General features: G+C 46.7%; 1 protein-coding gene across 3 annotated transcripts; it reads left to right on the top strand.

Moving 5' to 3' along the window:
• On the top strand, positions 1–24572 carry PRC1 (protein regulator of cytokinesis 1). 3 transcript variants are annotated; one of them, XM_070400516.1, is made up of 15 exons: positions 1–110; positions 7348–7480; positions 7621–7743; positions 8453–8686; positions 8763–8933; positions 9526–9675; positions 11006–11153; positions 11917–12053; positions 14572–14667; positions 15517–15663; positions 15765–15875; positions 21280–21390; positions 21977–22153; positions 22470–22511; positions 24025–24572. In XM_070400516.1, exons 1-15 carry the CDS (start codon positions 100–102, stop codon positions 24094–24096), a joined length of 1863 nt encoding a protein of 620 aa, XP_070256617.1. In that variant the 5' UTR covers positions 1–99; the 3' UTR covers positions 24097–24572. The 3 variants fall into 3 exon arrangements, with proteins under 3 accessions (XP_070256617.1, XP_070256619.1, XP_070256618.1); XM_070400518.1 differs by lacking the exon at positions 22470–22511 and having other exon boundaries at positions 21977–22076; XM_070400517.1 differs by lacking the exon at positions 22470–22511.
• The last annotated feature ends 3305 nt before the right edge of the window (positions 24573–27877 follow it).

The raw sequence follows: 27877 nt of genomic DNA, 5'->3' as shown, positions 1-27877 counted from the left end.
AGATCCTGTGCGAGCCAGTGCTGGGGGCTGGTTGCCGCGCTCGGTTCCCGGTGGAGTAGGTCGTGGGCCTCGCCGTCCGGTGACCGGGAGACTTCCATCATGAGGAGAAGGTGCGGGCTGTGGGGGAGCTGGGGACGCCCGTCCCGGGTGCGGGGCCGGTGGGGCTTCCGGAGGCCCCTCTGGGCCCTGAGCGAGGGTGTCACCACGGCCCGCGCTCCAGTGAGGCCGGGGCGCGGCCGGGCAGGGCCGGCGGCGGTGGACGACGCACGGGGAGCGACCCCGGCAGCCACCCCAGACCCGGACGCCCGGTGGGGCCGAGCGCGGGTGCGCGGAGAAGCCGCCGGTCCGCGGGCGGGGAGGCGGGAGGCGGCCGCCGGCGGCCGAGCCCCACCCTCCCGCTCGCCCAGCGCGGCAGGTGCGGCTAGTCAGCTCGGAGGGCTCGGGCGGAGGCCTGAGCGTCCGCGTGTCTGTTTGTCTTTAAATGAAGCCGTGGCGCTTGTGTGTGTCGTTTGCCCCTTTTCTGGGCTGCGGTGTTCACGTTGTTCCTTGAATTGAACGAGAGCTTGGTGTCCGTGCAAGTTGAGAAGCTCCGTGTGGAGTTCCTTCCCGGTGGTTGTAACGACTGGGCGCTGGGGAAGGAGGACCGACTGGGAGTCGGGTCCGACGGCGTCACTGTCACTGATCAGCCTGTGACTGGGACAGGATGGGGATGTGTCTTCTCGCCTCCGAGATAAAAGTTACACGCCCGGGCCGGCTTGGCTGGGCAGATGGAGCGTCGGCCTGCGGACTGGAGGGTCCCGGGTTCGATTCCGGCCGAGGGCCCATATGGGCCCGGGTTGCGGGCTCCATCCTCCGTGCGGGGCGTGCAGGGGGCAGCCGATCCATGATTCTCTCTTCATTGATGTTTATATCTCTCCTTCTCCCTTCCTCTCTGAAATTAAAATTATTTATATATATATATTAAAAAGAAGACATGCATAAGGCTAATTTTAAAAGGTGAACTTTAAAAAACATGTAAATAAATAAATGAAAGTTACACGGTAATTTTGTGTTAAAGTAAGAAGGTCCCCTCCTTGGGGCTCCGAGCCCGGTCGGGGCTGGCTCAGCTCCAAGGAGGCGTCCCCTGGGCGGCGGGGGGCGGACGGCGGGGCGGGGCGGGCCTCAGCGCCCAGCCCCACGGGTCACCCCGCGCACCGCCTCCCTACACCGCGCGGCAGCGGCTGCGGGCCCGGGGGTCCGAGAGGGAGCGGCTCTCCGTTGGTCTCGCTTCCCAGCGACGCCTCTCACCCACGTGCGTTCACTCACTTGCTCTCCTGCACAAACCTGACCTCCCGCTGCCGCCCCCCGCCCCCCGCCCCTGCCGCGTCCCCACTATGTCTGTAGCGGGGATGCTGCTCGCTGGGCTCCTGCTGCCGTGTGTGTGTTGCGGGGGAGGGGGCGGGTGTCCCTTCTTTCCCTCCCTTCCCGCGGGCTCCCCTAGCCTTCAAGGGGCCAGAGCCCATCTCGCTCGGACAGGCCCACTCCAGTGGACTGGCCGCAGCAGCAGGTGTGGCCAGTGGATGGGGCTGCTTGGCCCCAAGATGCCCCAAACTACCTGTGTCTCACCAGGTGGCGCACACCCTCTTTTCTTCCTGCCCCACCTCCCTGGCCCTTGCACGAGGCTGGGCGGCCCCCTGAGGGGCACAGGAAGGCCGGCAGGAGGGGTTTGAGCCCCCTATCCCGCTTGCTTCCATTGTAGGCCTCAGGTTTCCCCTCTTCTCACATGGGGCGCTGCTCACAAGAACTAGCCTTGCCCACTCCCACCCCCTGCGCCTCCCCAGATAGTTACGGGATCCTGTACAATTCCCCATCCTTGCCCATTTCAGTGTTTTTGATTTTTACTGGAAGGATAGGAGAGTTACAGGGCTCAGATTAAAGTGACAAGCCCCCGTTTAAGAAGTAACCTTGCGTAGTGGGCTAAATTCCTGCTTGTGCATAAAGGATGTTCAAGACTGGGAAAGGCCTGGAGTTGTATTGGAATGACCTGTAACAAACCTTCAGTCAGTTTCAAGATTAGTTTCCTCTTGTGGAGTTCCTTTAAAATCATGATTTTCCCAATTCAGTATCTGAATAATTTGTTTCTAAATACATTTCACCCTTCTGGGAAAGGATATGTGGCCGTCCTTGATTTCAAGAAAATCTCAGGTGCTTTGTCTGTGAGGTGGCCCATTCTTTGTCTCACTGCTTCACTAATAAACTCTTGCCCTATTAGGTGAATTGGAGCAGATTTAACTAGTAAAAATATGCAGGGTGTCCCCCCAAAATGTATACACACTTTGAATAATTAATTCCAATGGGTTAAATTTGAAAAGAAAGAAACATCAATTGAGCTATCAGCTGTTAAAGTTTGTATACATTTTGGGGGACATCCTGTATATTGCCCGATAACATTCCCTAACTGGAAGGGAACTGGTTCTGACTTAGCTGTCTCTACCATTTGAATAGAAGCTTTACTCCAAGGGAGAGTGCTACTTAACACTTGGAGTGGGGGAAACGAGTTAAGTCGGCTCGCGTGAATTGCGCGTACTCCGCGGGAGCCGTCTTAACTCGGTTCATATAGATTTGCGGTGGAGTGCGGGAAACGTGTAAACTCGGGCCGATTGTAACTGCGTATTACCAAATATTTGTTTGTTTGCCGTTCACAAAGATACCTACCTGCGTATGCGAACCGTTTCATACCCATTGGGGTAATAGGTATCATAAAAATCCCTGATTTTGCGCGGGAAACCTAAATAATTGCCCGTGCCATCTTATATTTTGGCGGGAAATTCACCCCACACCGGAGTGTTAATTGGGGAGGGTTTAAGGACAGATAAAGTAGCCCCAGTATCTACAAGGGCCTTAGTAATTTCCCCTTTTACGGTGATTTCAATTTTTCCGAAAGTATTAATAAGGAGAAGGGGAGCCCTAGTTGGTTTGGCTCAGTGGATAGAGCATTGGCCTGCAGACTGAAGGGTCCTGGGTTTGATTCCAGTCAAGGGCACATGCCCAGGTTGCAGACTTGATCCCCAGTAGGGGGCGTGCAGGAGACAGCCGATCAGTGATTCAGGCTATTCAGGGTCTTTTTTTATTCCAGATGAATTTTTGGAGAGTTTGTTCTAGATCTGTGAAATATTCCATTGGTATCTTAATGGGGATTGCATTGAATCTATAGATTGCTTTGGGTACTATGGACATTTTAATGATGTTGATTCTACCAACCCATGAACACGGTATATTCTTCCATTTGTTTATGTCTTCCTCTATCTCTTTTTTCAACGTCCTGTAGTTTTCCTAATATAGGTCTTTTACCTCCTTAGTTAAATTTATTCCTAGGTATCTTAATTTTTTTTTTTTGCATTGGTAAATTGGATTGTTTTTTTAGTTTCTCTTTCTGTGAGTTCATTATTGGTGTATAAAAAAGCCATAGAGTTCTGGGTGTTAATTTTGTATCCTGCTACATTGCTAAATTTATTCAGTCTAGTAGTTTTTTGATGGAGTCTTTGGGATTTTCTATGTACAATATCATGTTATCTGCGAATAATGACAGTTTTACTTCTTTTCCAATTTGGATGCTTTTTATTTCTTCTTGTTATCTGATCGCTTATAGCACTTCCAGTACGATGTCAAACAGTAGTGGTGAAAGTGGTCATCCCTGTCTTGTTCCTGTTCTTAGGGGAAATGGTTTTAGTTTTTGCCCATTGAGTATGATGTTGGCTGTAGGTTTGTCATATATGGCCTTTATCATGTTGCAATCTGCTCCCTCTATTCCCATTTTGCTGAGAGTTTTTATCAAAAATGGGTGTTGCCCTAGCCTGTTTGGCTTAGTGGATGGAGCATTGGCCTTCGGACTGAAGGGTCCTGGGTTCGATTCCGGTCAAGGGCACATGCCCAGGTTGCGGGTTTGATCCCCAGTGCGGGGGGTGCAGGAGGCAGCTGATCGATGATTTTCTCTCATCATTGATGTTTCTATCTCTCTCTCCCTCTCCCTTCCTCTCTGAAATCAATAAAAAGATTTTAAAAAAATGGGTGTTGGATTTTGTCGAATGCTTTTTCTATGTCTATTGATATGATCATGTGATTTTTGTCTTTCAATTTGTTTGTGGATGTACCACGTTTATTGATTTGCGAGTATTGTACTAGCCTTGCATCCCTGGAATAAATCCCACTTGATCATGGTGTATGATCGTTTTAATACAGCGGTTCTCAACCTGTGGGTCGCGACCCCTTCTGCGGTCAAACGACCCTTTCACAGGGGTCGCCTAAGACCATCCTGCATATCAGATATTTACATTATGATTCATAACAGTAGCAACATTACAGTTATGAAGTAGCAACGAAAATATTTTTTTTTTTTTGGCAAAGAAAATGATTTTATGGTTGGGTCACAACATGAGGAACTGTATTTAAAGGGCCAGAAGGTTGAAAACCACTGCTTTTAATATATATTGCTAGATGCAATTTGCTAATATTTTGTTGAGCATTTTAGCATCTATGTTAATCAGGGATATTGGCCTGTAACTTTCTTTGTAGTGTCTTTATCTGGTTTTGGAATTAGGATAATGCTGGCCTCATAAAAAGAATTTGGAAGTGTTCCTTCTTCTTGGATTTTCTGAAATAGTTTGAGGAGTATAGGTGTTAGTTCTTCTTTGAATGTTTGGTAAAAGTCTCCCATGAAGCCGTCTGGACCTGGGCTTTTGTTTGGTGGAGTTTTTTGATTTCTGCTTCTGTTTCATCAGTTGTTATTAGCCTATTCAGGTTTTTTTATTCTTCCTGACTTAGTTTTGAGAGATTGTATTTTTCTAGGAATTTGTCTGTTTCATCCACATTGTCTAGCTTGTTGGCATATAGTTGTTCATAGTATTTTATTACAATCCTTTGTATTTCTGTGGTGTCAGTGGTTACTTCTCCATTTTTGTTTCTGATTTTATTTATTTGGGTCCTCTCTCTTTGTTTCTTGATGAGTCTGGCTAATGGTTTATCAATTTTGTTTATCCTATCAAAGAACCAGCCCTTGGTTTCATTGTTTTTTTTTTAGTCTGTATGGTATTTATTTCTGCTCTAATCTTTATTATTTCCTTCGATTTGCTCTGGGCTTTTCTTGTTCTCTTTCTAGTTCTTTAAGTTGTAGGGTTAAATAGTTTATTGCTGATTTTTCTTGTTCTTTGAGGTATGCCTGTAGTGCTATGAAATTCCCTCTGAGGACTGCTTTTGCTCTGTCCCAGAGATTTGGGGTGGTTGTGTGTTCATTTTCATTTGTTTCCAGGAAGTTTTTGATTTCTTCTTGATCTCGTTGGTAACCATTCATTGTTTAATAACATGCTATTTAGTCTCCATGTTTTGACTGTTTGGGGCGTTTATACTATAGTTGATTTCATTCCACTGTGATCTGAAAAGATGCTTGATATGATTTCAATCTTCTTGAACTTGTAGAGACTTGTTTTGTGTCCTAACATGTGGTCTATCTTTGTGAATGATCCATGTGCACTTAGGAAGAATGTATATTCTGCCTTGGGGTGAAATGTTCTATAAATGTCAATTAAGCCCATCTGATCAGTGTGTCCTTTAGAGTCTGTTTCCTTGTTAAGTTCTTGTTTGGAAGATCTACCCAGTGAAGTCAGAGGGGTGTTAAAGTCCCCTACTATGACTGCATTGTTGTCGATCTCTCCGTTAAAGTCCTCTAGAAGTTTTTTTTTTATATTTAGGTGCTCCTATATTGGGTGCATATATGTTTACCAGGGTTATATCCTCTTGTTAGATCGATCCCTTTAGTATTCTGTAGTGACCTTTGTTGTCTCTTGTGATGGCCTTCATTTTAAAGTCTATTTTGTCAGATATGAGTATTGCCACTCCAGCTTTTTTTCCTTTTCCATTTGCATGGAAAAAGTTTTCCCATCCCTTCACTCTCATCCTATGTTTCTTTTGTTTTGAGGTGGGTCTCTGTAGACAGCACATAGTTGTGTCATGTTTCTGTATCCAGTCAGCTACCCTATGCCTTTTGTTTGGAGCATTTAAGCCATTTACATTTAGGGTTATTATTGATAGGTACTTATTTATTGCCATTTTAATTCTGTATGGCCAGGTTTCTCTCTCTGTTTCTTCTTCTCATTACAGCAATCCCTTTAGCATTTCTTATCATGCTGGTTTGGTGGTGATGTACTTCTTTAGCCTTTTTTTCGTCTGGGAAGCTCTTTATTTGACCGTCTATTTTGAATGATAATCTTGGTCTCAGATCCTTGCTTTCCATTACGTTGAGTACTTCATGCCATTCCCTTCTGGCCTGTAGAATTTCTGATGAGAAATCAGGTGTCAGCCTTATGGGAAGTCCTTTGTAGGTAACAGTTTTCTTTTCTCTTGCTGCCTTTCAGATTCTCTCTTTGTCTTTAATTTTTGGCATTTTAATTATGACGTGCCTGGGCATGGGCCTGTTTGAATTCTTGTTTGGGGTTCTCCTACACTTAGGTGACTTTTTCCTTTAGGGACGTTTTCTGCCATTATTTCTTCAAACACCTTCTCTATGCCTTTCTCCCTCTCTGCCTCTTCTGGCACACCTGCTGTTCTAATATTGTTAGTTTCACATTGTCCCACAGCTCCCTTAAGCTGTCCTTCTGTTTTTTAATTGTTTTGTTTTTTTCTTTTTGGCTCTCTGAGTGATATTTCAACTCTGTCTTCTAATTCACTAATTCGATCCTCAGTTTCCCCTAATCTGCTGTATATTCCTTCCAATGTGTTCTTTATTTGTGTTACGTCATTCTTTATCTCAGAATGTTCTTTTTTCATAGTTACTGTATCTTTTTTCATGCTGTTGAGCATTTTTACCATCATTATTCTGAACTCTGATTCAGATAAATTTCTTATCTCTGCTTAATTTATCTCTTTTTCTGGAGACTTCTCTAGTTCTTTCATTTGGGGGTTGTTTCTTTGTCTCCTCATTTTGGCTTTCTGTTGGGTTTGTGACTATGTATTAGGTAGGTCCTCTACACTAAGCATGTCAAACTCAAAGGCTAACATGGGCCAAATAAGTGAGGCATGCGGGCCGCATGTTTGACATGCTTGCTCTACACCTCAATCTCTAGTGCAGGACAGTCTTTTTTTTTTCCAAGAGAGAGAGAGACATTGATGTGAAAGAGAAACATTGATTGGTTGCCTCCCTTTCACACCCTGACCAGGACCAGGGATCGAGCCTTCAACCGAGATATATACCTTGACGGGAATCGAACCTGAGGCTCTTTGGTCTGCGGTGCAATGCTCTAACCACTGAGCAACCAGCCAGGGCTGTAAATACTTCTCTTAGTGGCTCATGCAGCTGATTTCTCTTTTGCTTTCCAGTGAGGTGATTGCGGAGGAGTCCATATTATGTCTCCAGAAAGCCCTGACTCACCTTCGGGAAATATGGGAATTGATTGGGATTCCTGAGGACCAGCGGTTACAAAGAACTCAGGTTGTGCATAAGCATATCAAGGTGAGTTTAGTGCTGGTGTCTTTGCAGGAGGACACGGGTATTAAAATTTTGAAATTATTGGTGTTTTGGTGTTATTTGTTGTTTGGGGTTTTTTCCCCCCTTAGTTCCAAACTTTTATGGAGCTGTTCTCTCTCCGGTAGGACCTCCTGGACATGATGATTGCTGAAGAGGAAAGTCTGAAGGAAAGGCTCATTAAAAGCATAGGCAACTGTCAAAAAGAGTTGGCTGTCTTGTGCAGCGAGTTGCGTGTTGAGCCATTTCAGGTACACGGTCTGGGCTCCTGTTTGGGTCTGAGATTGAGGCAGGAGCTTTGCCTGGGGGCTGAGTGGAGGGTTTCTGTGTCAGGGTGGTCCTGGACCCGAGAATTGGGGGAAATGTGCTGCCTAGCCAGCCAGTTCCAGCAGTCATTTCACTGATGTGAAGGGTTGCCCTGTCGAGAGGTGAAGCAGCTAATTCATTTTTTTGAGAGTTTGTTTATTAAAGCTGGGGACAGCGAAACAAGGAAGGGCTTAGGGTAGAAGAAATAGGAGAGTCTTTTGGAGCTGTTTTGGGAAGTCAGAGAGAAGGGGGCCTTGGAGACAGGCTGAAAGGGTTGGCCTGGGATGAGACGCTGCTCATTGCTCCCCTGATTATAAGTCTCCTGGGGACTCGTAGAGTTTCCGAGATGCCACGCCTGAGGGAGAAAGGCGTGGGCGTGCTCCCAGGAGGGACAGCTTGCCAGAGGTGAATCAGCTGATTAGTGTTGCCTGCTTTAGTCTAAAACACTTCCTCTTGCTATCAGTCTGTGAGGCATATACAACTTTTTTATTTTTAACTCTCAGGAAAAGTTAGGCATAGGTGATACTGTGCCATGAATTGATGTATTTGTAAGTTTAACCAAAAGTCTGTCATTTAGCCCTCTTTTGTTGTCCTGCTCTTCCTTTGAAGAAATCCACTTGGAACCCTGTAACAACGGTATATCCTCTTCTACAGGAGGAAGGAGAGCCGACCATCTTGCAGCTGGAAAAAGACTTGCGCACTCAGGTGGAGCTGATGCGCAAACAGAAAAAGGAGAGGAAACGTGAACTGAAACTACTTATAGAACAGGATCAAGAACTGTGTGAAGTTCTTTGCATGCCACACTATGAAATTGACAGCGACTCCGTTCCCAGCCTGGAAGAGCTGAACCAGTTCAGAAAACATTTGGCAACTTTGCGGGAAACAAAGGTATACTCCTTGCACCATGCTTCCTAAAGGTCAGCTTGACTTTCCGTGGGTATCTTCTGATCATTTGCTTTTACAGGCATCTCGGCGTGAGGAGTTTGTCAACATAAAGAGACAGATCATACTGTGCATGGAAGAATTAGATCACACCCCAGACACAAGCTTCGAACGAGATGTGGTGTGTGAAGATGAAGAGGCCTTTTGTTTATCTTTGGAAAATATTGCAGCACTACAGAAGTTGCTACAGCAGGTAATGTCTATTCGGAATATGGCCTGGGATCTCATCTCCGTAGTATCCAGCAATTTGAAAAAAGTGACAGTTTCCCCCCGCAGTGTTATATAAGGACCCAGTGTAGGTTAAGAGAATGAGGGAGGGAGGATAAAGATAGTATATGCTATACAACCTTGATTTTTTTAAACAAAAATCTCAATTTATATGTAGCTCTAAGAACATGAAATTGAAATTATGGATGAAATAATAGTCATTGAATTAGTGTTTAATTGAAAAAATTTTTTTTAATCTTTATTGTTGAGATTATTACAGGGTGTCCGTCCGTCCCCTCCCCCCCCACCCCACCCCCAATGTCCTTCTTTTTTTCCCCCCATTATCCCTCTCCACCGGAAAAAAAATTTTATTTCAAAATTTGAATCCTAATTCTTGGGGTCTGAGATCCTGCTGTAAATGACAGACTTATAGTTCGTGTTCAGAAGTCATGAAAACACACCCCTTCACAATCTTGTAATGGTGCTTATTCTGCATCCGGCCCAGACACTTCTTTGTGGGAAGCCAGAGGGGCCTCAGCTGCTGCCTTTGCCTTGACCACTGTCTTTCCTTGCCACAGCTGGAAATGCGGAAATCACAAAACGAAGCAGTGTGCGAGGGGCTGCGTGCTCAGATCCGGGAGCTCTGGGACAGGCTGCAAATACCAGAAGAAGAGCGAGAAGCTGTGGCCATGATTATGACTGGGTCGAAGGCCAAAGTTAAGAAAGCGGTAGGAAACCCATAGGGTGCTGGGGTCAGTAGTCTCTACAGGCATTTTTATGTCTGATCCCATGTCTTTACCAACTTCTGCCTTGAACAAGTCTTTTTTGTTGTTAGTCCTCAGCCCAGGATATTTTCTCCATTGATTTTTAGAGAGAGTAGAAAGGAGGAAGAGAAACAATGATGTGAGAGAGACACATGAATTAGTTGCCTTCCACATGCGCCCTGACAGACTGGGGATCAAACCAGCAACCCAGGTACCTGCCCTTGACCTGGAATCAAACCTGAGACCCTTCGGTGCACAGGCCAATGCTCTAACCACTAAACACACTGGCCAGGGCAAGCAAGTGTATTTTAAAGCAAGCATCAGAAAAACGTGGCAGTAACCCACTCATCTTTTATCTTTCCTGTACCTTTCTTAGGTTTCTGGCTCCTTTGATAGTCGTTAGAGTATCAACCTACCTCTGTGATTTTGTGCTGTAATTTTATTTAAAAAGGGAAAGTTTTTGCCCTAGCCGGTTTGGCTCAGTAGATAGAGCGTTGGCCTGTGGATCAAAGGGTCCCGGTTCGATTCTGGTCAAGGGCACGTACCTTGGTTGCAGGCTCCTCACCTGCCCAGGCCCTCATCAGAGCTCGTGCAGGAGGCAACCAATTGATGTGTTTCTCTTACATTGATGTTTTTCTCTTGTCTTTCCTTCTCCCTTTCACTCTCCCTTAAAAAAAAAAAAAAAAGAAAGAAAGAAAGAAAAGCCGAAACCGGTTTGGCTCAGTGGATAGAGCGTCAGCCTGCGGACTGAAGGGTCCCAGGTTCGATTCCGGTCAGGGGCATGTACCTGGGTTGCGGGCACATCCCCAGTGGGAGATGTGCGGGAGGCAGCTGATTGATGTTTCTCTCTCATCGATGTTTCTGACTCTCTATCTCTCTCCCTTCCTCTCTGTAAAAAATCAATAAAATATATATTAAAAAAAAAAAAAAAAAAGAAAGAAAGAAAAAAATGAATGGAAAAATATCCTTGGCCCTCGCCGGTTTGGCTTGGTGGATAGAGGGTCAGCCTGCAGCTGAAGGATCCCCAGGTTCGATTCTAGTCAAGGGCACATGCCAAAGTTGCAGGCTTGATCCCCAGTAGGGGGCGTGCAGGAGGCAGCCAGTCAATGATTCTCATCATTGATGTTTCTGTCTCTCTTTCCCTCTCTCTCTGAAATCAATAAAAATATATTAAAAATATATAAGTCCTTGGGTGAGGATTAACAAAAATAAATAAATAAAAATGGAAAAATTTTGCAAAGCGCTGTGAGTGTAAACGTATAACAAGCCCCTTTACCCGATATCTGTGTTTCAGCTGCAATTAGAAGTGGATCGCTTGGAGGAACTGAAAATGCAAAACATGAAGAAAGTGATTGAGGCGATACGAGTGGAGCTGGCTAAGTACTGGGACCAGTGTTTCTACAGCCAGGAGCAGAGGCAGACTTTTGCTGCTTACTATGATGGTCAGTACAGGAGCGTGGCCGTGACGTGGCCTGCACTTGTAAAGAAGTGCACATGTTCACCAGCTATAACTACCTGTTCAAGCCTTTCACCATAAGTTGCCATTCCTGTATCAGTGAGCATTTGCCGATGCTCCTGGAAAATAAGGGATGTCTTGATTTCTGAAGCAGCTTATCACGGTAGCTGTAATTGTGAAGCTCAAGTTTATCAGCGCTTGCTTACTCTATGCCAGGTGCACTGTCAAACTCTTAACAATAAGATCTCAATCTCATGTCAAGAGATGAGGACACAGGTGCATAAATGTTGAGCAACTTGAACCGGAGGCACAGTGGGTAGAGGGCAGAGCTCACAGTTAAGGCCACAGAGTCTGACCCCAGAGCCCAACAGAATTCTAGTCTGACCTGAACTGAGTGTAAAGATGAAGTTGTCTACTAAATTCCACATTGGGGACATTTTCTGTGACCCAGCCCACTACTGAGCAGGGTGGAAACAAAGGATATGAAAGAAAGCTAAGAGAAGGTGAGAGATGACTCAGAGGGTTGCGAGTCTTAGTCATTTTAGTCCACACTTTAGGTCCTTAGTCCCTAGTCCCTCCAGGCTGATGGTGAAAAACCAGATTTTTATTATCCACAATGTATACTTATTCATGTAACGTTTTTACTATAGTGAAGAATAATCTATTTCCAGTTTAGGGAATGAGGGGTTAGAAAGTAAGATGCTAAACACTAGAGGAATTTTTAAAACTCCTGGGCTTCTATCTTGCAGAGGACTACACAGAAAGTCTGCTCCAGGTCCATGACGCTGAGGTTGTGCGGTTAAGAAACTACTACGAGGTTCACAAAGAACTCTTTGAAGGCGTGCAGAAGTGGGAAGAAAGCTGGAGGCTTTTCTTAGAGTTTGAGGTACTGCCCTCACTTTCCTCTGTTTTCCTTAGAGGACAATGAAGTATGAAGAAAGCATGTCTTTGCCCTGGCTGGTTTGGCTTAAGTGGATAGAGTGTCGGCCTGCGGACTGGAGGGTCCTGGTTCAGTTCTGGTCAAGGGCACTTACCTCTCAATCCGTTGCAGGCTCAATCCCTGGTCCTGGTCAGGGAGCGTCGGGAAGGCAACCAGTTGATGTGAGAGAGACATCTGTGGATGGCTTCTCTCTGCCTCTCCCCCTCCCTTCCCCTCTCTCTAAAAATGGAACAATATCCTTGGGTGAGGATTAAAAAAAAAAGGGAAGAAAGCATGTCCTTTATAGAGTCAGTCTCCTTTTCTCTTTACTGAGTTTCTAATACCAGTGTCTTCATCACTAAGTCTCTAGCTTACTACTGACTGACCCATCTGTATTTGTGAGGCTTATGTACAGGAACATATAAGAGAAAAACCCTGAACAAATGGCTTCATCAAGGTAGAAGTTTCTGGCATAAAGGAAGTCCCGAGGGGGCAGTGCAGAGCAGGTGTGGCAGTTCCACAGTCAGTGGGTCCCAGGCTTCTCCGGCTCATGGCCCTTATTCTCAGGTTCCGGTTGGGCCTCGAGCTCCCACCACAGCCCTCGGGCGCCATGTGGAGGAAGGGACACAGAAGCACTGTCCCGACAGCCCCTCGAAGGGCTCTCCAGGCTCTGGTCCCAGCATCTCTGCTCATACGCCACGCCTGTGAGCGTGGCGGTCTTGCTGCCACAGAGGAATTCGGGTTCTGTTACTGAGGAGGGAGAGAAGGATAGATATTGGGCCAGGCAAGTAGTATTTTCTCTTCCAAAGTTTGCTGCTTTCTTAGAAAATTGCCTGGGTGTTAGTGCACATTTGTATGCTGAATTCCATTTCTTCTGATTGCTATAGCACAGGCAGGTTCCCTCAGAGTATTGTTTTTTTAAAATATATTTTATTGATTTTTTACAGAGAGGAAGGGAGAGAGATAGAAAGTTAGAAACATCGATGAGAGAGAAACATCGATCAGCTGCCTCCTGCACATCTCCCACTGGGAATGTGCCTGCAACCCAGGTACATGCCCTTGACCGGAATCGAACCTGGGACCTTTCAGTCCGCAGGCCAACGCTCTATCCGCTGAGCCAAACCGGTTTCGGCCCTCAGAGCATTTTAGAGCTCGGGGCTGGGACTAGGAGGAGGCGTAGCGGACACAAAATTCAAGCAGCCTTGCTCTCAGGTTCATGCTGGCCCTATTAGAGCCCAATGGGTCCTTCAGGGAGTCCTGAGTTCAACTTCACATTTACAGGCGGGAGACCAGGACTCAGAAGTGGGAGAACTGTGTGAGACCTTACAGCTGTTTAAGGACAGGTTTCCCCGTCCTTAGTGACCCCTGACTTCTGCTTGAAAGCAAGAAGGAGGAGGAATAACTGTCAGTAAAGAGCCAAATAAATAGCCCTTGTTGACATGCAAGTGTTTAAGAAAAAATGAGAGACTAATTCCCATCCCTTGTAGGTATTGTTTCTAGGCCATCACCGACCCAGCAGGCTGGGAGGGGAATGGAATTTCTTCACAAACTTAGCAAATGGTCAGGATTGGTTCTGCTTTTCTGATGACCTGCCCTAATTTTGAGTGTACACTTCTAATTTATATTTCTAAATTATATGCTTATATTACTGTTCTGGTATACTGTACTCTGGTATAGATGATAGAATTAAAAAAAAAAAAAAAACCCAAAAAATAAGAAGCCTAACATACTATATTTTTTTGTCCATTTTGTGAGGGTCAATTCAGTGAAAACCAGATTGTCTATAGCCCTTAACCTTGCATATTTAAGCTGCATTGTCTCAATAGGCCGAAAGAGTGGACAAGTAGGGTGCCCACCAAGCTCTGAGTGTAGACCTTCCCTTGTCCCTCCACACAGCTCATTTCCTGTAGGTGATGTAATCTTTTGACATCTGAACCAAGGAAGGGAGCCAGTGATGTGGTGCGCTAATATTGAAGCCTGTCTTCCTTTTTAGATGACAAAGGAAGCACTGGTTTTCCTGCACCAAGTGGATGTGCTCACACCCAGCTCCCCTGCCTTAGGCCCCCTCCGTTCCTCACTGCTGAGAGGGAGTGGGGATGCAAACCTCACAGTCTCCTAACCAGTTAACTGCCACACGTCCAAAACGGGAACCATCCCCACACGCCACGACATTTTGAATTTAATTTAAAAAGTCAATTTGCAATGAATATTATAAAAATAAATATATTACTCCCAATTCGGGTGTTCTTGAATATTTTCAGCTGAAAATTCTCACGAAAAACGATTTTAAAGTTGGTCAGGGCTGCCACCTAGGGAAAACTTTTTTTTTTATAGACGCGCATGGCATGTAGGGAAGGTCCACTGCTTGCGTCTATAGACGCTGATGGCATACAGTCGGTTAGTAATGTATATCCGAGTCCTAGCAGAAGGGATTGGTCTGATTGCTTGTTCCAGGGTTTACTCTGATTAAAATGTATTTTCACAGAGAAAAGCATCAGATCCAAGTCGATTTACAAATCGAGGAGGAAATCTTCTGAAGGAGGAAAAGCAACGAGCCAGGCTCCAGAAAACGCTCCCTAAGGTAATAGTGTTAATAGTTTTGGTGCTTGAGTACAAACACCTCACTTTTTGTGGATTCTTTGCTTTGAATCATTTGCCCCAAACTGTCTTCTCTTTTAAGGGTTAGGCAAGGATAAGAAACACGGGGCCTTACTGGCATAAGCAGCTGTATGTCAAGGTGTGTTAGTTTTCTAGCACAGCCATAAAAATACCACCGACTGGGCGGTCTGGACAAAGACATGTATTTTCTCACAAGTCGGGGGCCTGGAAGTCAGATCAAGGCCTAGGCAGGCTGGTTTCTTCCGAGACTTGTAGGCGGTTGTCTCTCCCTGTCGTCACACGTCAAATGAAACCACATTCCTCGATACTGGAGGTTAGACTTCAGCATATGAACGGGGTGGGAGGGGGCACAGTTCAGCCGATAACACAGAGCAAGCGCTTTATCTTTAGCAAGTTCTGTGGGCTTAGTATCTTCTCTATTTTAATAATAGCAATAGTGTTTATTGAATGAAGAGCCAGGTATTATTTCAAAGTGCTTTCCATTTTTACGATGAGGAAACGGGGCACTGAGAACTTAGGTAACTTGCCCACTTTTCCCGGCTCGCAGGAGGCAGGGCCCAGGCCTGACCCAGATGGTGCTGCCCTCACTGCACGCCATGCTCTCACTTTCAGCTCCAAAACCAGTGGCGACGCTGGGCTGTGTATTGTGAACACACCATCCCTGGCCTTTGATGTCAGCTACTCTGACATTTCCCCAAGAGGGTCCGGCTCCCCGGAGTCAGCCTAGTGAAGCTCGGGAAGGAGGAGCCATTTCCTTCAGGCTTCACACCAAAGGTTTGAAGTAAATAACAGTGCTTGTGTCTGGTCTCAGCTGGAAGAGGAGTTGAAGGCCCAGATTGAGATGTGGGAACAGAAACACTCAGCAGCGTTCGTGGTCAATGGGCAGAAGTTCATGGAGTACGTGACTGAGCAGTGGGAGACGCATCGGTTAGAGAAGGAGCGAGCCAAGCAGGAAAGGGTACGTGAACCCAGTTTGGGAAGAGGGGAGGGTGGTCATGTGAGCAGCCAGACCTGCTCTCTCCCTGGGATGTGTCACTGTTGCTTCTGACTGTCACACAGCAACTGAAGAACAAGAAGCAGACGGAGACAGAGATGCTGTATGGCAGTACGCCCAGGACACCCAACAAGCGGCGAGGACTGACTCCCACCACCCCGGGCAAAGTGCGCAAGGTAAGGAGGCTCCGTGGCCCACGAGTGACAGGGCGTGTGGAGGGCAGGGCCACGCTGGCTCTCGCCATCTGTCCTGCAGGGATGGGGAAGGGTTTGTGGAGACTTTCAGTTGAGTCCATTTGAGATTTGAGCATTATTTCTCTTCTCCTTCTACTCATACTTTATATTATATAAAAACCATTTTAAAAGCACCTGTACCATCATTCCAAGAAGACTACTAAAACTATTTGGTGTTTTTCTTGCTTTTTAAAAAAATATTTTAAAATTGATTTCAGAGAGGAAGGGAGAGGGAGAGAGAGGAACATCAATGAGGAGAGAGAATTATTGATTGGCTGCCTCCTGCATGTCACACTGGGGATCAATCCCACAACCCGAGCATGTGTCCTACTGGTTGATAGGTCGATGCTCACCCACTGAGCCACCTCAGTTGAGCTTAAAATAGCTTTTAAAAATAATGAATGTTTACAAAGTAGAGTTCACATTATATAATTTTGATTTCTGCCTTTTTGCCTATCTTATATTGTTTGTGGGTTTTTCTTCATAGCATCAAACTTTCTTCAAACACATGTTCATTGTTAGCTACTTATTATGTCCTCTTAACATTTTATGAAACTAGCTCCCTGTTGTTCAATATTATTATGAAAAGAATGTGGTTAGCTTTTAAAAACATACATAAAAACATTAATATTCTGTTCTAGAAAGGTTTATTTTAATTAAAGGTTTGAGAATCTCCTAAGAGTACCAGGTGGGCTATCCTTGCTGTCAAAGTGCTGCCCTCATATGTTTCTTGTTTTTTAATTTATTATTTTAATTTTAAATATAGATTAATTTTTTAAATTGACTTTAGAGAGAGAGGAAGGGGGAGAAAGAGCGAAACATTGATTTGTGTTCCACTTACTAATCGCATTCATTGGCTGATTCTTGTATGTATATGCCTGACCTGGGATCGAACTGCAGTCAGTGTTGGTACAACACTCTAATTAGCTGAACTACTCGGCCAGGGTTATAGTATTTTTTATTTTGTAATTACAGTTGATGTATACCCGAAACTAATATAATTCTGTACCACCCAGTGACTACACATTTAAATAACGTAAAAAGTGATCACCCCACTAAGTCCAGTGCCCACCTGGCACCACACATGGCTGTTACGTAGCTATGTTATTGACTGTATCCCCTGTGCTGGGCTTTCCCTCCCCAGGACTGTTTTGTAATCACCAATTTGTGCTTCTTTATTTATTTATTTATTTTTATTTTTTTAAAATATATTTTATTGATTTTTTTACAGAGAGGAAGGGAGAGAGATAGAGAGTTAGAAACATGGATGAGAGAGAAACATCGACCAGCTGCCTCCTGCACGCCCCCTACTGGGGATGTGCCTGCAATCAAGGTACATGCCCTTGGCCGGAATCGAACCTGGGACCCTTCAGTCCGAAGGCCGATGCTCTATCCACGGAGCCAAACCGGATTTTTTTTTTTTTTTTTTATTGATTTCAGAGAGGAAGGGAGAGGGAGAGGGAGATAGAAACATCAATGATGAGAGAGACTCATTGATCAGCTGCCTCCTGCACGCCCCACGCTGGGGATCGAGCATGCAACCCAGGCATGTTCCCTTGGCCGGAATTGAACCTGGGACCCCACAGTCCACAGGCCAACGCTCTATCCACTGAGTCAAACCTGCTAGGGCCAATTTGTGCTTCTTTTTTTTTTTTTTAATATATTTCATTGATTTTTTTTACAGAGAGGAAGGGAGAGAGACAGAGAGCTAGAAACATCGATGAGAGAGAAACATCGATCAGCTGCCTCCTGCACATCTCCCACTGGGGAGGTGCCCGCAACCCAGGTACATGCCCTTGACCGGAATCGAACCTGGGACCCTTCAGTCCGCAGGCCGACGCTCTATCCACTGAGCCAAACCGGTTTTGGCAAATTTGTGCTTCTTAATCCCTTCATCTTTCAGCCAGCCTTCCAACCCTCCTCCTTCTACCAACCGTCAAAATATTCTCTGTATCTATAAGTCTATTTCTGTTTTGTTGTTTATTTTGTTCTTTGGATTTGTCATGTAAGTGAAATAACATGGTATTTGTCTTTCTCTGACTTAATTCACTGAGCATAATACTGGCTAGGTCAGTGGTTCTCAACCTGTGGGTCGAGACCCCTTTGGGGGTCGAACGACCCTTTCACAGGGGTTGCCTAAGACCATCCTGCATATCAGATATTTACATGACGATTCATCACAGTAGCAACATTACAGTTATGAAGTAGCAACGAAAATAATTTTATGGTTGGGGGTCACCACAACATGAGGAACTGTATTTAAAGGGCCAGAAGGTTGAGAACCACTGGTCTAGGTCCATCCATGTTGTTGCAGATGGCAAGATTTCATTCTTTTTTATGGTTGAGTCATATTGCATTATATGTATATATCATTTTTTTTTTAAATCCTTGCCCGAGGATATTTTTCCCATTGATTTCTAGAGAGGGTAGAAGGGGAGGGAGAAGGGGGTGGAGAGAGAGACACATTGATTAGTTGCCTTCCATATGCACACTAACCAGAGCTAGGGATCGAACCTGGGACCCTTGGGTCCGCAGGCCTACACTCTAACCATTGAGCAACCTGCTAGGGCTACCACATCTTTTTCCTTTCATATATTGATGTACACTTGGCTATTGTAAGTAATTCTGTAAGGAACATATGTGTGCGTATGTCTTCTTTTTAGTGTTTGGGTTCCTTCAGATACATACCCAGAAATAGAATTGCTGGGTCCTTCTTTGTCTCTTGTTATAGCCTTTGTTTTAAAGTCTGTTTTGTCTGCTGTAAGTATTGCCACACCAGCTTTCTCATGAAATAACCTTTTTCCATCCCTTTACTATCAGACTGAAGTGTGAGTCTCTTGTAGTCAGCACGTGAAAGGGTCTGTTTCATTATCCATTCAGCCACCATATGTCTTTTTGATTGGAGCATTTGCTCCATTTGCGTTTAAAGTAATTGGTGATAGGTATTTATTTGCATCTTCCCGTCTTGGTAGAGGGCCCTTATGTAGGTGGTAGGTGTCCTGGAGGGCCCATGGTGCACATCCCCAGTCACCTGAGCTGGCGCTCCAGGTACATCTGCCCTGTTGGCCTATGTGCACCCTCCGGTTGTAGTTGAGCCTTGACCTCTATTGGCAGGGATTTACCCCTAAACTGATTGGCTTTGAGGACTGGCTGTAGCTACAGGGGAGCAGCTGCTGTTCAGCGCCCTCCTCCCCCCCACATCCACCCCCCTTGTGGAGAGGACTCACTTCAGCTGGGTGGTGGTGTGGTCTGGTCTGACACTGTCCACTGGGTGTGCTGGCTGTGGGGCCTCCTGGGAGGTGCAGGCGAAGGTCAGCTGCTGATTATGCCCTGCCCAGGGCCCCCGGCGTGAGAGACCGCGATCTGCGGATGGTTGGTACTGATTGCTGGGCTTGCAGGTGCCCAGGAGGGGCCAATCGTGAACTGAGGCTTGCTGCCCCCAGGGCCAGGCTTGGGCTGCTTGGCAAGAGGTTTGGGGGCGCACTGAAGTCAGATGGTTCTTGTTTGGGGTTTGTGGACTATAAAGAGTTTTTAGGAGAGTCCACATCATGAGCCAAGACGGGCTATTTGTATGGACATGCAGTGAAAGTGTTAGTCAAATTAATGGAGGCTCGGACATGATGCCCACCTGTGCCTGCAGGGTGAGGGTGGGCTCAGCAAAGAAACAGTGGCATCTGCCAGCACGCTGTCTGGGAGAAAGCTGCCTCTTCCGCTCTTGCCTCAAAGCCAGACAGTTCAGTTCCTCCCCGTATGTTTCTGATGTTTTCGAGCTGCTGCCCCAGCCTAGAGCGAGTTAGTGTGAGAACGTCCGTGGGCCCTTTAAGAGGAACACGTGGGCCTCCGGCAGCCCTCGGTCTCACTCATCCACCATCCTCCCTGGTTTTCACGGCCAGAACTTCTTGGCCCTGGAGCCTTGGGTTTGGGGCAGGGACCCCTGGCTCCTCAGAGGGGAACCTCCAGAGCTGACGTCCCTACCAATTACCCACCTGCAGTGGGTGTGGGACCTGCCCGTTCCTCCCCTCTGCCCTCCCACCAATCGCAACAGGACTTCAGGTCAGCTAGCCTCTGGCGGTCCTCAGTGATGGTGGTTCTGTTGTCTAGATGTCCTTTTGCTGTGGTCCTGGGAGGGGGCAAGCGTTTGTCTTCTCCGCCATCTTGACCGGAAGCCCAACACTCATGCATTTCTGAAGCTTCAGCTGCACTAAGCACACAGCCTGTGCTTCCGGCGCAGGCCTGACACATGGTACTGTCAGGCTTCTAGGTTCTTGTTCACCTGCTGGGTCTGAAGTAATGTCTGATTATGATTTTGGTTTGCATTTCTCTGCTCACTGATGAAGTGAACATTTGTCTCTTTCTTACAAGGCTTGTAGGAATCCTTTGTTTTGGATGCTGCTCCTGTCAGCTGTGTTACAGTAGCTTTTCCCAGGATTCTTGTGCGGCTTGTCTTTTTCTTCTTTATGGTGTTTCCTTGTGAACAGGAAGTTCTTAATTTTAACACAGTAATCGTGTTAGCAGCCTGTTTTCTTTAGGGCTTGTACTTGTACAGATTCCTTTTCCTGTGTTGTGTGTCCTGGTCTGTGTCTTGTGTTTGAACAGGTTTGCTATCCCATTTGAGGTTTTTAACCCACCTAGACTTTTTCGTGTAAAAAATGCTCAGCTTTACTGAGTGAGATGGACACACAGTGTCTACAGTGGACGCTCAATAAAGGCTGACATGTATGTGCCTCGAAACTCACCGCAGTCCAGACCGTGAACCTACCCATTGCCCAGACCTCTTCCCCCCATTTCCAGACAAACACAATTTGCTCTGTCACTACTGAGTAATTTGCATTTTTTAACATTTTATATATAGAGACTCACATATGGGGCTTTTTTTCACTTCGCATAATTTCTTCCATTTAGCATAATTTTGAGAGATGCATCATGGTGGTGCTCGCATCAGTAGGTCACTACTTTCTATGGTTGAGCAGCATCCACTGTATGACTACGTGGTTGGCTTATCCACTCGCCTGACGAATATCTTGGCTTGTTTCTGGTTTGTTGCTATTGCAGATGAAGCTGCTATAAATATTTATGTCTGAGTCTTTGTATGGAGCTGTGCTTTCATTTCTCCCGGGCTGGGTCATATATATGATAGGTGTCTGTCTGGTTTTAGAAACAGACGGTTATACCGTTTTATAGCTCCATGAACTAGACATTAATAGGCTCTGAACACTTTTCACAAGTTTGTTCAAAGCTCTTTATGGAAATGCATCTTTGTTAGATGCTTCCCAGACTCATTTCTCTGTCGTCTGGGGTGGATTGCTGAGCATGTTCCCTGAATGAGTAATCTCTCTCTTTTCCTCAGCTGAACACTACCACCATGTCCAATGCCACGGCCAACAGTAGCATTCGGCCTGCCTTTGGGGGGACAGTCTACCGCTCCCCCGTGTCTCGACTTCCACCTTCTGGCAGCAAGGTTAGTAAGCTCTGCGTACCAGCCCGTCCCCAGCACCACCCCAGCCTGTTTATCCAGGGGCCCCGCCTACTGGTTCCAGTTTCTAAGACCCCTGGATTCAGTTATCATTGAGATGCTGCGAGTTGGCACATGCAAGCTGGTTAAGCTAAAACCGAATGAGAGAAGAACATGGCCATGCTGAGCCCCACTGGTATCGTGGGGGAGCCCTGGGAGGGGGCTGGGAAGCTGGGGGGAGCTGGTGGGCTCCACACGCTCAGTTCAAAGCCAGGTCTTCAGTGGCTGCTGAGCAAGGGCCCTGCACGTGGGTTCCAGCCCTGACACTGGGTCACTAGGCAATCGGGTCCCCTCGCTGAAGGAGACAGGAGGGGAGTCTGTGCTGTAATGTGTTTTACAGATGATGCTCAAGATAGGTGTTCTGCAAATCATTAAGAGTTTTTTGGTTGTTCATTTGTTTTTTACATCAAGCACTGTATAGGATTACCGACAATGAGTGATATTAAGATGGTATAGTCTCTGTGTGTGTGTACGCGCACGCGCGCGCGTGGCCATTATAAGGATAACATGCTGATCTCTCCTTTCCCCACAGCCAATCCTCACTTCCACCTGTTCAGGGAAGAAAAACCCCCGTGCTGTTCGGCACGGAGCCGACAAGGAGAACCTGGAGCTCAATGGCAGCTTGCTGAGCGGTGGGTACCCCAGCTCGGCCCCCCTCCAGCGCAACTTCAGCATTAACTCTGTTGCCAGCACCTACTCTGAGTTTGCGGTAATTGACCTTTTCTAATATCTGCCAGTCTCTGGGGAGCACACAGTTGGGGCCGTGGGTGTCTTCCCACGGGGCCCCAGGCGCTCAGCTAGGACAGCGTTTTGGGGGCTGAGAATCCCTTTCCTGCCTTGGCCGTGCATGGGGTGGGGGGGTTTCCGGGAGGTATAGGAAGTTGACAGCAGCAAGTAGACATGTAATCCGGATCCTTCTGCTTGAGAAATACCAGTCCCTGGCTGCAGGAGGCGACCCTTCTCAGCACTGCCCTGGTGCTCTCTTGGTGGAGTTCTTGGTAATTGTCTTAATTCTCTGTTCTTAGAAGGATCCGTCCCTCTCTGACAGCTCCACTGTTGGGCTTCAGGTCTGTATGGCAACCCCTGCATGTCCCATGTCCCTTTCTCAAACCAATCTGTCGTCTGCTGGCTTCATTCCCATCTGGGCACAGGGCTACACTAACCAGTAATCGTCGGCTGTGGGAACACAGGCCCTTTTTACAAAGGAAGCAGGAGTTCCTGAAGCAGACTTATAACCAGTCACCGGCTTCAGTTCCTGCACCCTAACCTGCCGATTCACAAGAAAACTTATGCAGACTTGGATTGGATTCTCAGCCCCACCTACCATCAGGCAAAGTTTTTGTATCGTGTTATTCACAACAGAAAGCTTTCAGCATCTCGATGGTGCCATCAGAGGCCTCCCATGTGCTGGAAAGAATAGCGGCCCCCTGGCCTGGGAGGGGAGCCCCAGCTGTGTGCTGCTTAGAATGAGGTTCTTGGCCTACGTGATGTTTCTCCCCTGGAGTATGTGCCTTACTAACCCTCGGGGCTGAATGCCACCTGTCTGTCCGCTCTGAGCTGGCCAACGCTCACTTCCTTGCCTTTGCCTGTTTCTGTCCCATTGAGCTGCTAAAGCATATGAGGCTGTGGGAGAAAGTCATTTTCCCAGAACGCTCTTCAGCTCCTGTATCCTCCTCCATATTTACCAACACTTCCCTGCAATGCCCTTTATTTAAGGGACGTGCTCTCTTCTCTCAGTAGCTTCCTGCTGAGAGGACGAGGCTGCCTTAACCTTGGGGATGCCGAGTTACAGGCGTGGGTGCCAGCTCTCTTCCTGCTGGGAGATGGCCAATGGCCCAGTGTCCATGGCTACAGCTCGCTTTGAGCCCTGAAGTTAGCTTCCTATTCTGGCACCTTTTTTAATTACATGATTGCTGTGATTCTACCTGGGTGCACTCCGGCTGGCTGAATGCTGGACTGCGGGTCCAGGCGTCTCTCTGGCTTGCTCAGTCAAGCCCCATTTCGCCCACTTGGAGCGCACCTGTAGCTGCTCACCTGTGGTCAAGCCGAAGGAGGGGCATGTGGTTTTGGTTGCTGTGGGTGGCAGCGTCCGCCAGGCCGCATGCAGCCAGTAGACTAACCTCTACTAACACCTGTCCTTCTCGTGGTCCTCTGTGCTTTCTCTGCTCCTTCTGTACCATGTGCTCCAGCATGAGATCAGATCACCGGCAGGTTACAAGGCCCTCAGCCCCAGGGATTGGTAGATATGTGGTCTGGCCCATTGTTTTATAAAGGGCTCAGACGCCAAAGCTTGTTGTCAACCCAGCTCGGCAACTCAGAGTACTTTCTGACACAAAAGGGACTTCTCTTCTGTGGGGTTTTAACACATGGACTGGCTGAGGGATGGGTCACGTGCTTAACCTGTGACTGATGGAATGGTGCTCAGAGTGCCTCCCCGTTCGTTCCTAACACAGCCTGTGCTATGCACCTGTGTCAGAGAAGCGGCCCTCAGGGGCCCTACGCTGCCACCTAACCCAAGCTGACGAGGGCGGGCATGCATGAGAGGGAATATCGCCACTGACGGTGTCTATTTTTCCACAGCGAGAACTTTCAAAGGCCTCCAATTCTGATGCTACTTCCCGAATCCTCAATTCAACCAACATCCATCCCTAAGAAGCCCTGATCAGTCAGCTAGCTGTGGCTTCCTGGCCTAGACTGGACCCAGTTACACGGGGTGGCTTTCCTTTCTCTCAGTGTAGGTGTGCTTGAAACCCCGGGCAGGCTCATTACCACGGCCTGGCTGCAGACGAAAGCCCATCACAGGCCTAGTGGTCCTTAGACACTTTGTTGGGAGATCTAGAACTTTGCACATGTCAGTCCTGGGGCATAGTTCCCGCTGCACCGTACTCAGTGGGGCCCCGTCCTTAGCTACTCTACTGGTCACTACGATTCTCCCAAAAGCACTATTATTTATTCCTGCTCCACCCGCGCAGTCCTGCTGTCAGAGCACTAAATGGTTCTAAGGCTTCCAGTGTGGCTCGGGCTGCACGTGGGAGCCCTGCTGTTTTAGTCTGTGTATACTTGTCCTGTTGTAAAATAGATATTGTTAACAATAAATAAAAATGTGTGTTGTTAGATTACAAAAACAATAGATTGTGTTTTCAAAATTTCCCAAATAAGATTTTAGTTGCTTTGGTCTGTGGAAAGCAGAAGTTTCTACTTCTACTTAGAAATTTTTTTTTTTGTAATACATATTGTTTTGTGCATGTGTAAATGAAGAACATCTCTTAATCTGATAAAAAGGATTTTAAAAAATGTTTTCTGTATTGATTTTAGAGAGAGAGAGGGGAAGGGATTGAGAGAGAGAGAGAGAGAGAGAGAGAAACATGTTGTTCCACCTATTTGTGCATTCTTGTATGTGCCCGACTGGGGACTGAACCAGCCACGTTGGTGTACTGGGATGATGCTGCAACCAACTGGGCTACCCGGCCAGGGCTGATCAAAAAAGGATTTTGAGAGAAAAAAGCCTAAGTCTTGATGTATAAAGGGATGAGTTAACGTGAGGAAACTTGTAGTTTCATTGGCATTTGTCATAAACGGGACTAGGTTTTATAGGGTGAAGCTGTGTGGCTTTTTTATTTTAAAACCAATTAGAAGTTTAGGTTTAGTTTTGATGTTTTGTATCATTAATTTGTATATTTCAGTTATACTTGACATTGAAAACTGTGAGTTACAGGTGTCCAGTAGAATGGTGAGACATTTCTGTAGCTTAGGAGGTGCTCCCGGAAGAAGCGCAGTTATGGCCTGGGATTGGTGGATTCTTGCAGAAGCTACAGAAGTGGCACAATCCAGAGCGCTGGGGGCGGACTAGGAAAAAGAACGCATCACGGTGCAGTGAGGCTTGTCCTGGCAAAGGCAGTCAGGCTCTGTATTGCTGGTGGGAATAAGATGTTGCAGAAAACCGCGCGCGCACTTATGTTTGTGGTGGGGGTGAAAGTGTTTATACTGTTAGGCCTCTCAGTGCGGGAGTAAGTGCACAGAGAGGTACAGTGGCTACCTTGCTGATAAGAGTGGAGCGTTGTGCAGCTGTAACTGAAGGTGCAGAGGTGAGTGTGAGCCTGTGTAAATGTGTGTCTGTCATGTGGGCTGCGCGTTCATTGACTCACCAAGTCAATAGGCATCTACTGAACCCGGAGTTCGCCACTCAAGATCCGCACACAGTCCCTGCCCTCCTGCAGCTCCGACCTGCAGGGTGAGATGCGACAAACAGGAGCGACACCAGGCGCTGGTAAGTGCTGTCCAGAAAACCGCACCTGGTGGGGTGGGAGCTGCTTTAGCTAAGAGGTTAGGGAAGGCTGGTCCGATGCCGTGACATTCAGTGGCATGAAAAGGAGCCAGCCCTGCAAAGCGCTGGGGGAGCGTTTGAGGCCGGGGCACAGCAAGCCGGGCTGGAGGGGAAGTGGGCTGGTCATTCAGTGAGCACAGCAGTGAGGAGCGCAGGTGAGATCTAAGGAAGGCTGGGCGAGGTAACCCGGGGCCTCGGGCCATGGTCAGGCTTCGTGTTACATTCAAGTAGCAGTGGAACCACTGGGTTTTGAAGCAGTGAGTAAGATGATCTGCTCTATGTGCTAAATCAATACGGCTTTTCAGTGGAGAACAGACAGGGTCTGGGTGGGGCAGAGTGAAAGCAGAGAAACCCGTCTTAGCAGGTGCAAAGGCCCAAAGGCAGGGAGGGCGGGCACCGTGCAGGGTCAGAAACGACTCCTCCAAGGGTGCAGCAAGCTGGGCCTGGGAGGAAAAGGGGAAGAAAGGGCCAAGGAAGGGTGTTAAGGGGGAGGGACACGATTAGACTTGTTGGTTATCAAACAAATGTAATGAGCACTTTTTTTACTGCCTATATTTTTCAAAAGTTTTATGGTTTCCAGTCTCACATGGTCTTTAATGCATTTTGAGTTCATTATATGTGGTGTAAGAAGTTGGTCTAATTTCATTTTCTTGTACGTATGTTCAATTTTCCCAACAGCATTTATTGAAGAGACTGTCTTTACCCCATTGTGTGTTCTTTCCTCCTTTGTCATTTATTAATTGACCGTATAGGTGTGGGTTTATTTCTGGGCTCTGTATTCTGTTCCATGGATGTATGTGTCTGTTTTTATTCCACTACCATGCTGTTTTCATTACTGTAGCCTTATAGTTTGATTCTAGGTGGCATGATACCACCACCTCTGTTCTTTCTTAAGATTGTTGTGGCTATTTGGGGTATTTTGTGGTTCCATATGAATTTTTGGATTATTTATTCTAGTTCTGTGAAAAATGCCATTTTGATAGAAAGTGCATTGACTCTATAGATTGCTTTGGGTAGGATGGACATTTTAATGAGGTTATTCTCCCTATCCATGAGCACGGTAAATGCTTCTGTTTATTTGTAGCTTCAGTTTCTTCAGTGTCTTATTTTCCAAGTCTTTTATCTCCTTGGTTAATTTATTCCTAGGTATTTTCTTATGCAAAATGGGATTGTTTTCTTAGTTTCCCTTTTTGAGAGTTCATTATTGGTGTATAAAATGCAACTGATTTCTGGGTATTTGTTTTGTATCCTGCTGCTTGACTGAATTCATTTATCAGCTCTAGTAAATTTGGTAGAATCTTTAGCGTTCTATATATACAGTATCACGCCCTCTGCAAATAATGGTTTTACTTTTTACTTTCCAATTTGGGTGCCTTTTATTTCTCCTTCAGAATGCCTTCAACACATGCCGTGTTTCTGGGAAATTGCAAAGTTGTGTCTCTTTCTCTTCATAGAGACCCAGCGTCAGGCTTCGTTTCTGGGGGCTGGCGTTGTCCCCCCCTCTGGGCGCCATGGTCAGCGCACGGACTGCCCCAACCTCCCAGGGGCCCTGGGTGTGCAGCCCGGGTTCTAGGACTAAACGGATTAGTGGTGGCCACGGTGACCTTTCATTGGGGTTTGGTTATGACATTGTAAGTGTCCTGGTGTCTTTTAGTGTTAAGTTCTCACGTAGATGAGCATTTATTGCTAGAACTACGCTCCTCTGAAATGAAAGTGCCAGCTATTTCTCAGAGGTTTCTTTGGCCTGGACCCCAGTTCTGACTGCTGGATGTCATTAATGTGCCGTTTTAGATGCGAGATTTCATTGATTGTCACGGGAAAGAGAGAAGTAGGCATGGAAGGAACCAGTGTCTGTCAGGGTCTGATCTCTGGGGACTCTTTATATTGTAATCTCATTTGATCTTTGGAACAAATGAGAAATTGAGGCTGAGGGAGGTTGAGGAGCTTGCTTAGGCCCAGCTGGCGTGGCTCAGTGGTTGAGCTTCGACCTATGAACTAGGAGGCCACGGTCAATTCCCGGTCAGGACACATGCCTGGGTTGTGGGCTCAAACTCCAGTGTGGGGAGTGCAGGAGGCAGCCAATCAGTGATTCTCTCTCATCATTGATGT

This window comes from Myotis yumanensis, unplaced genomic scaffold (assembly GCF_028538775.1).
Source record: "Myotis yumanensis isolate MYYU_CA2020_CCGP unplaced genomic scaffold, mMyoYum1.0.hap1 SCAF_20, whole genome shotgun sequence".
Classification (NCBI taxonomy): domain Eukaryota; kingdom Metazoa; phylum Chordata; class Mammalia; order Chiroptera; family Vespertilionidae; genus Myotis; species Myotis yumanensis.
The sequence above is the reverse complement of the archived record's forward strand: the minus strand, read 5'-3'. Positions and strand labels throughout refer to the sequence as shown.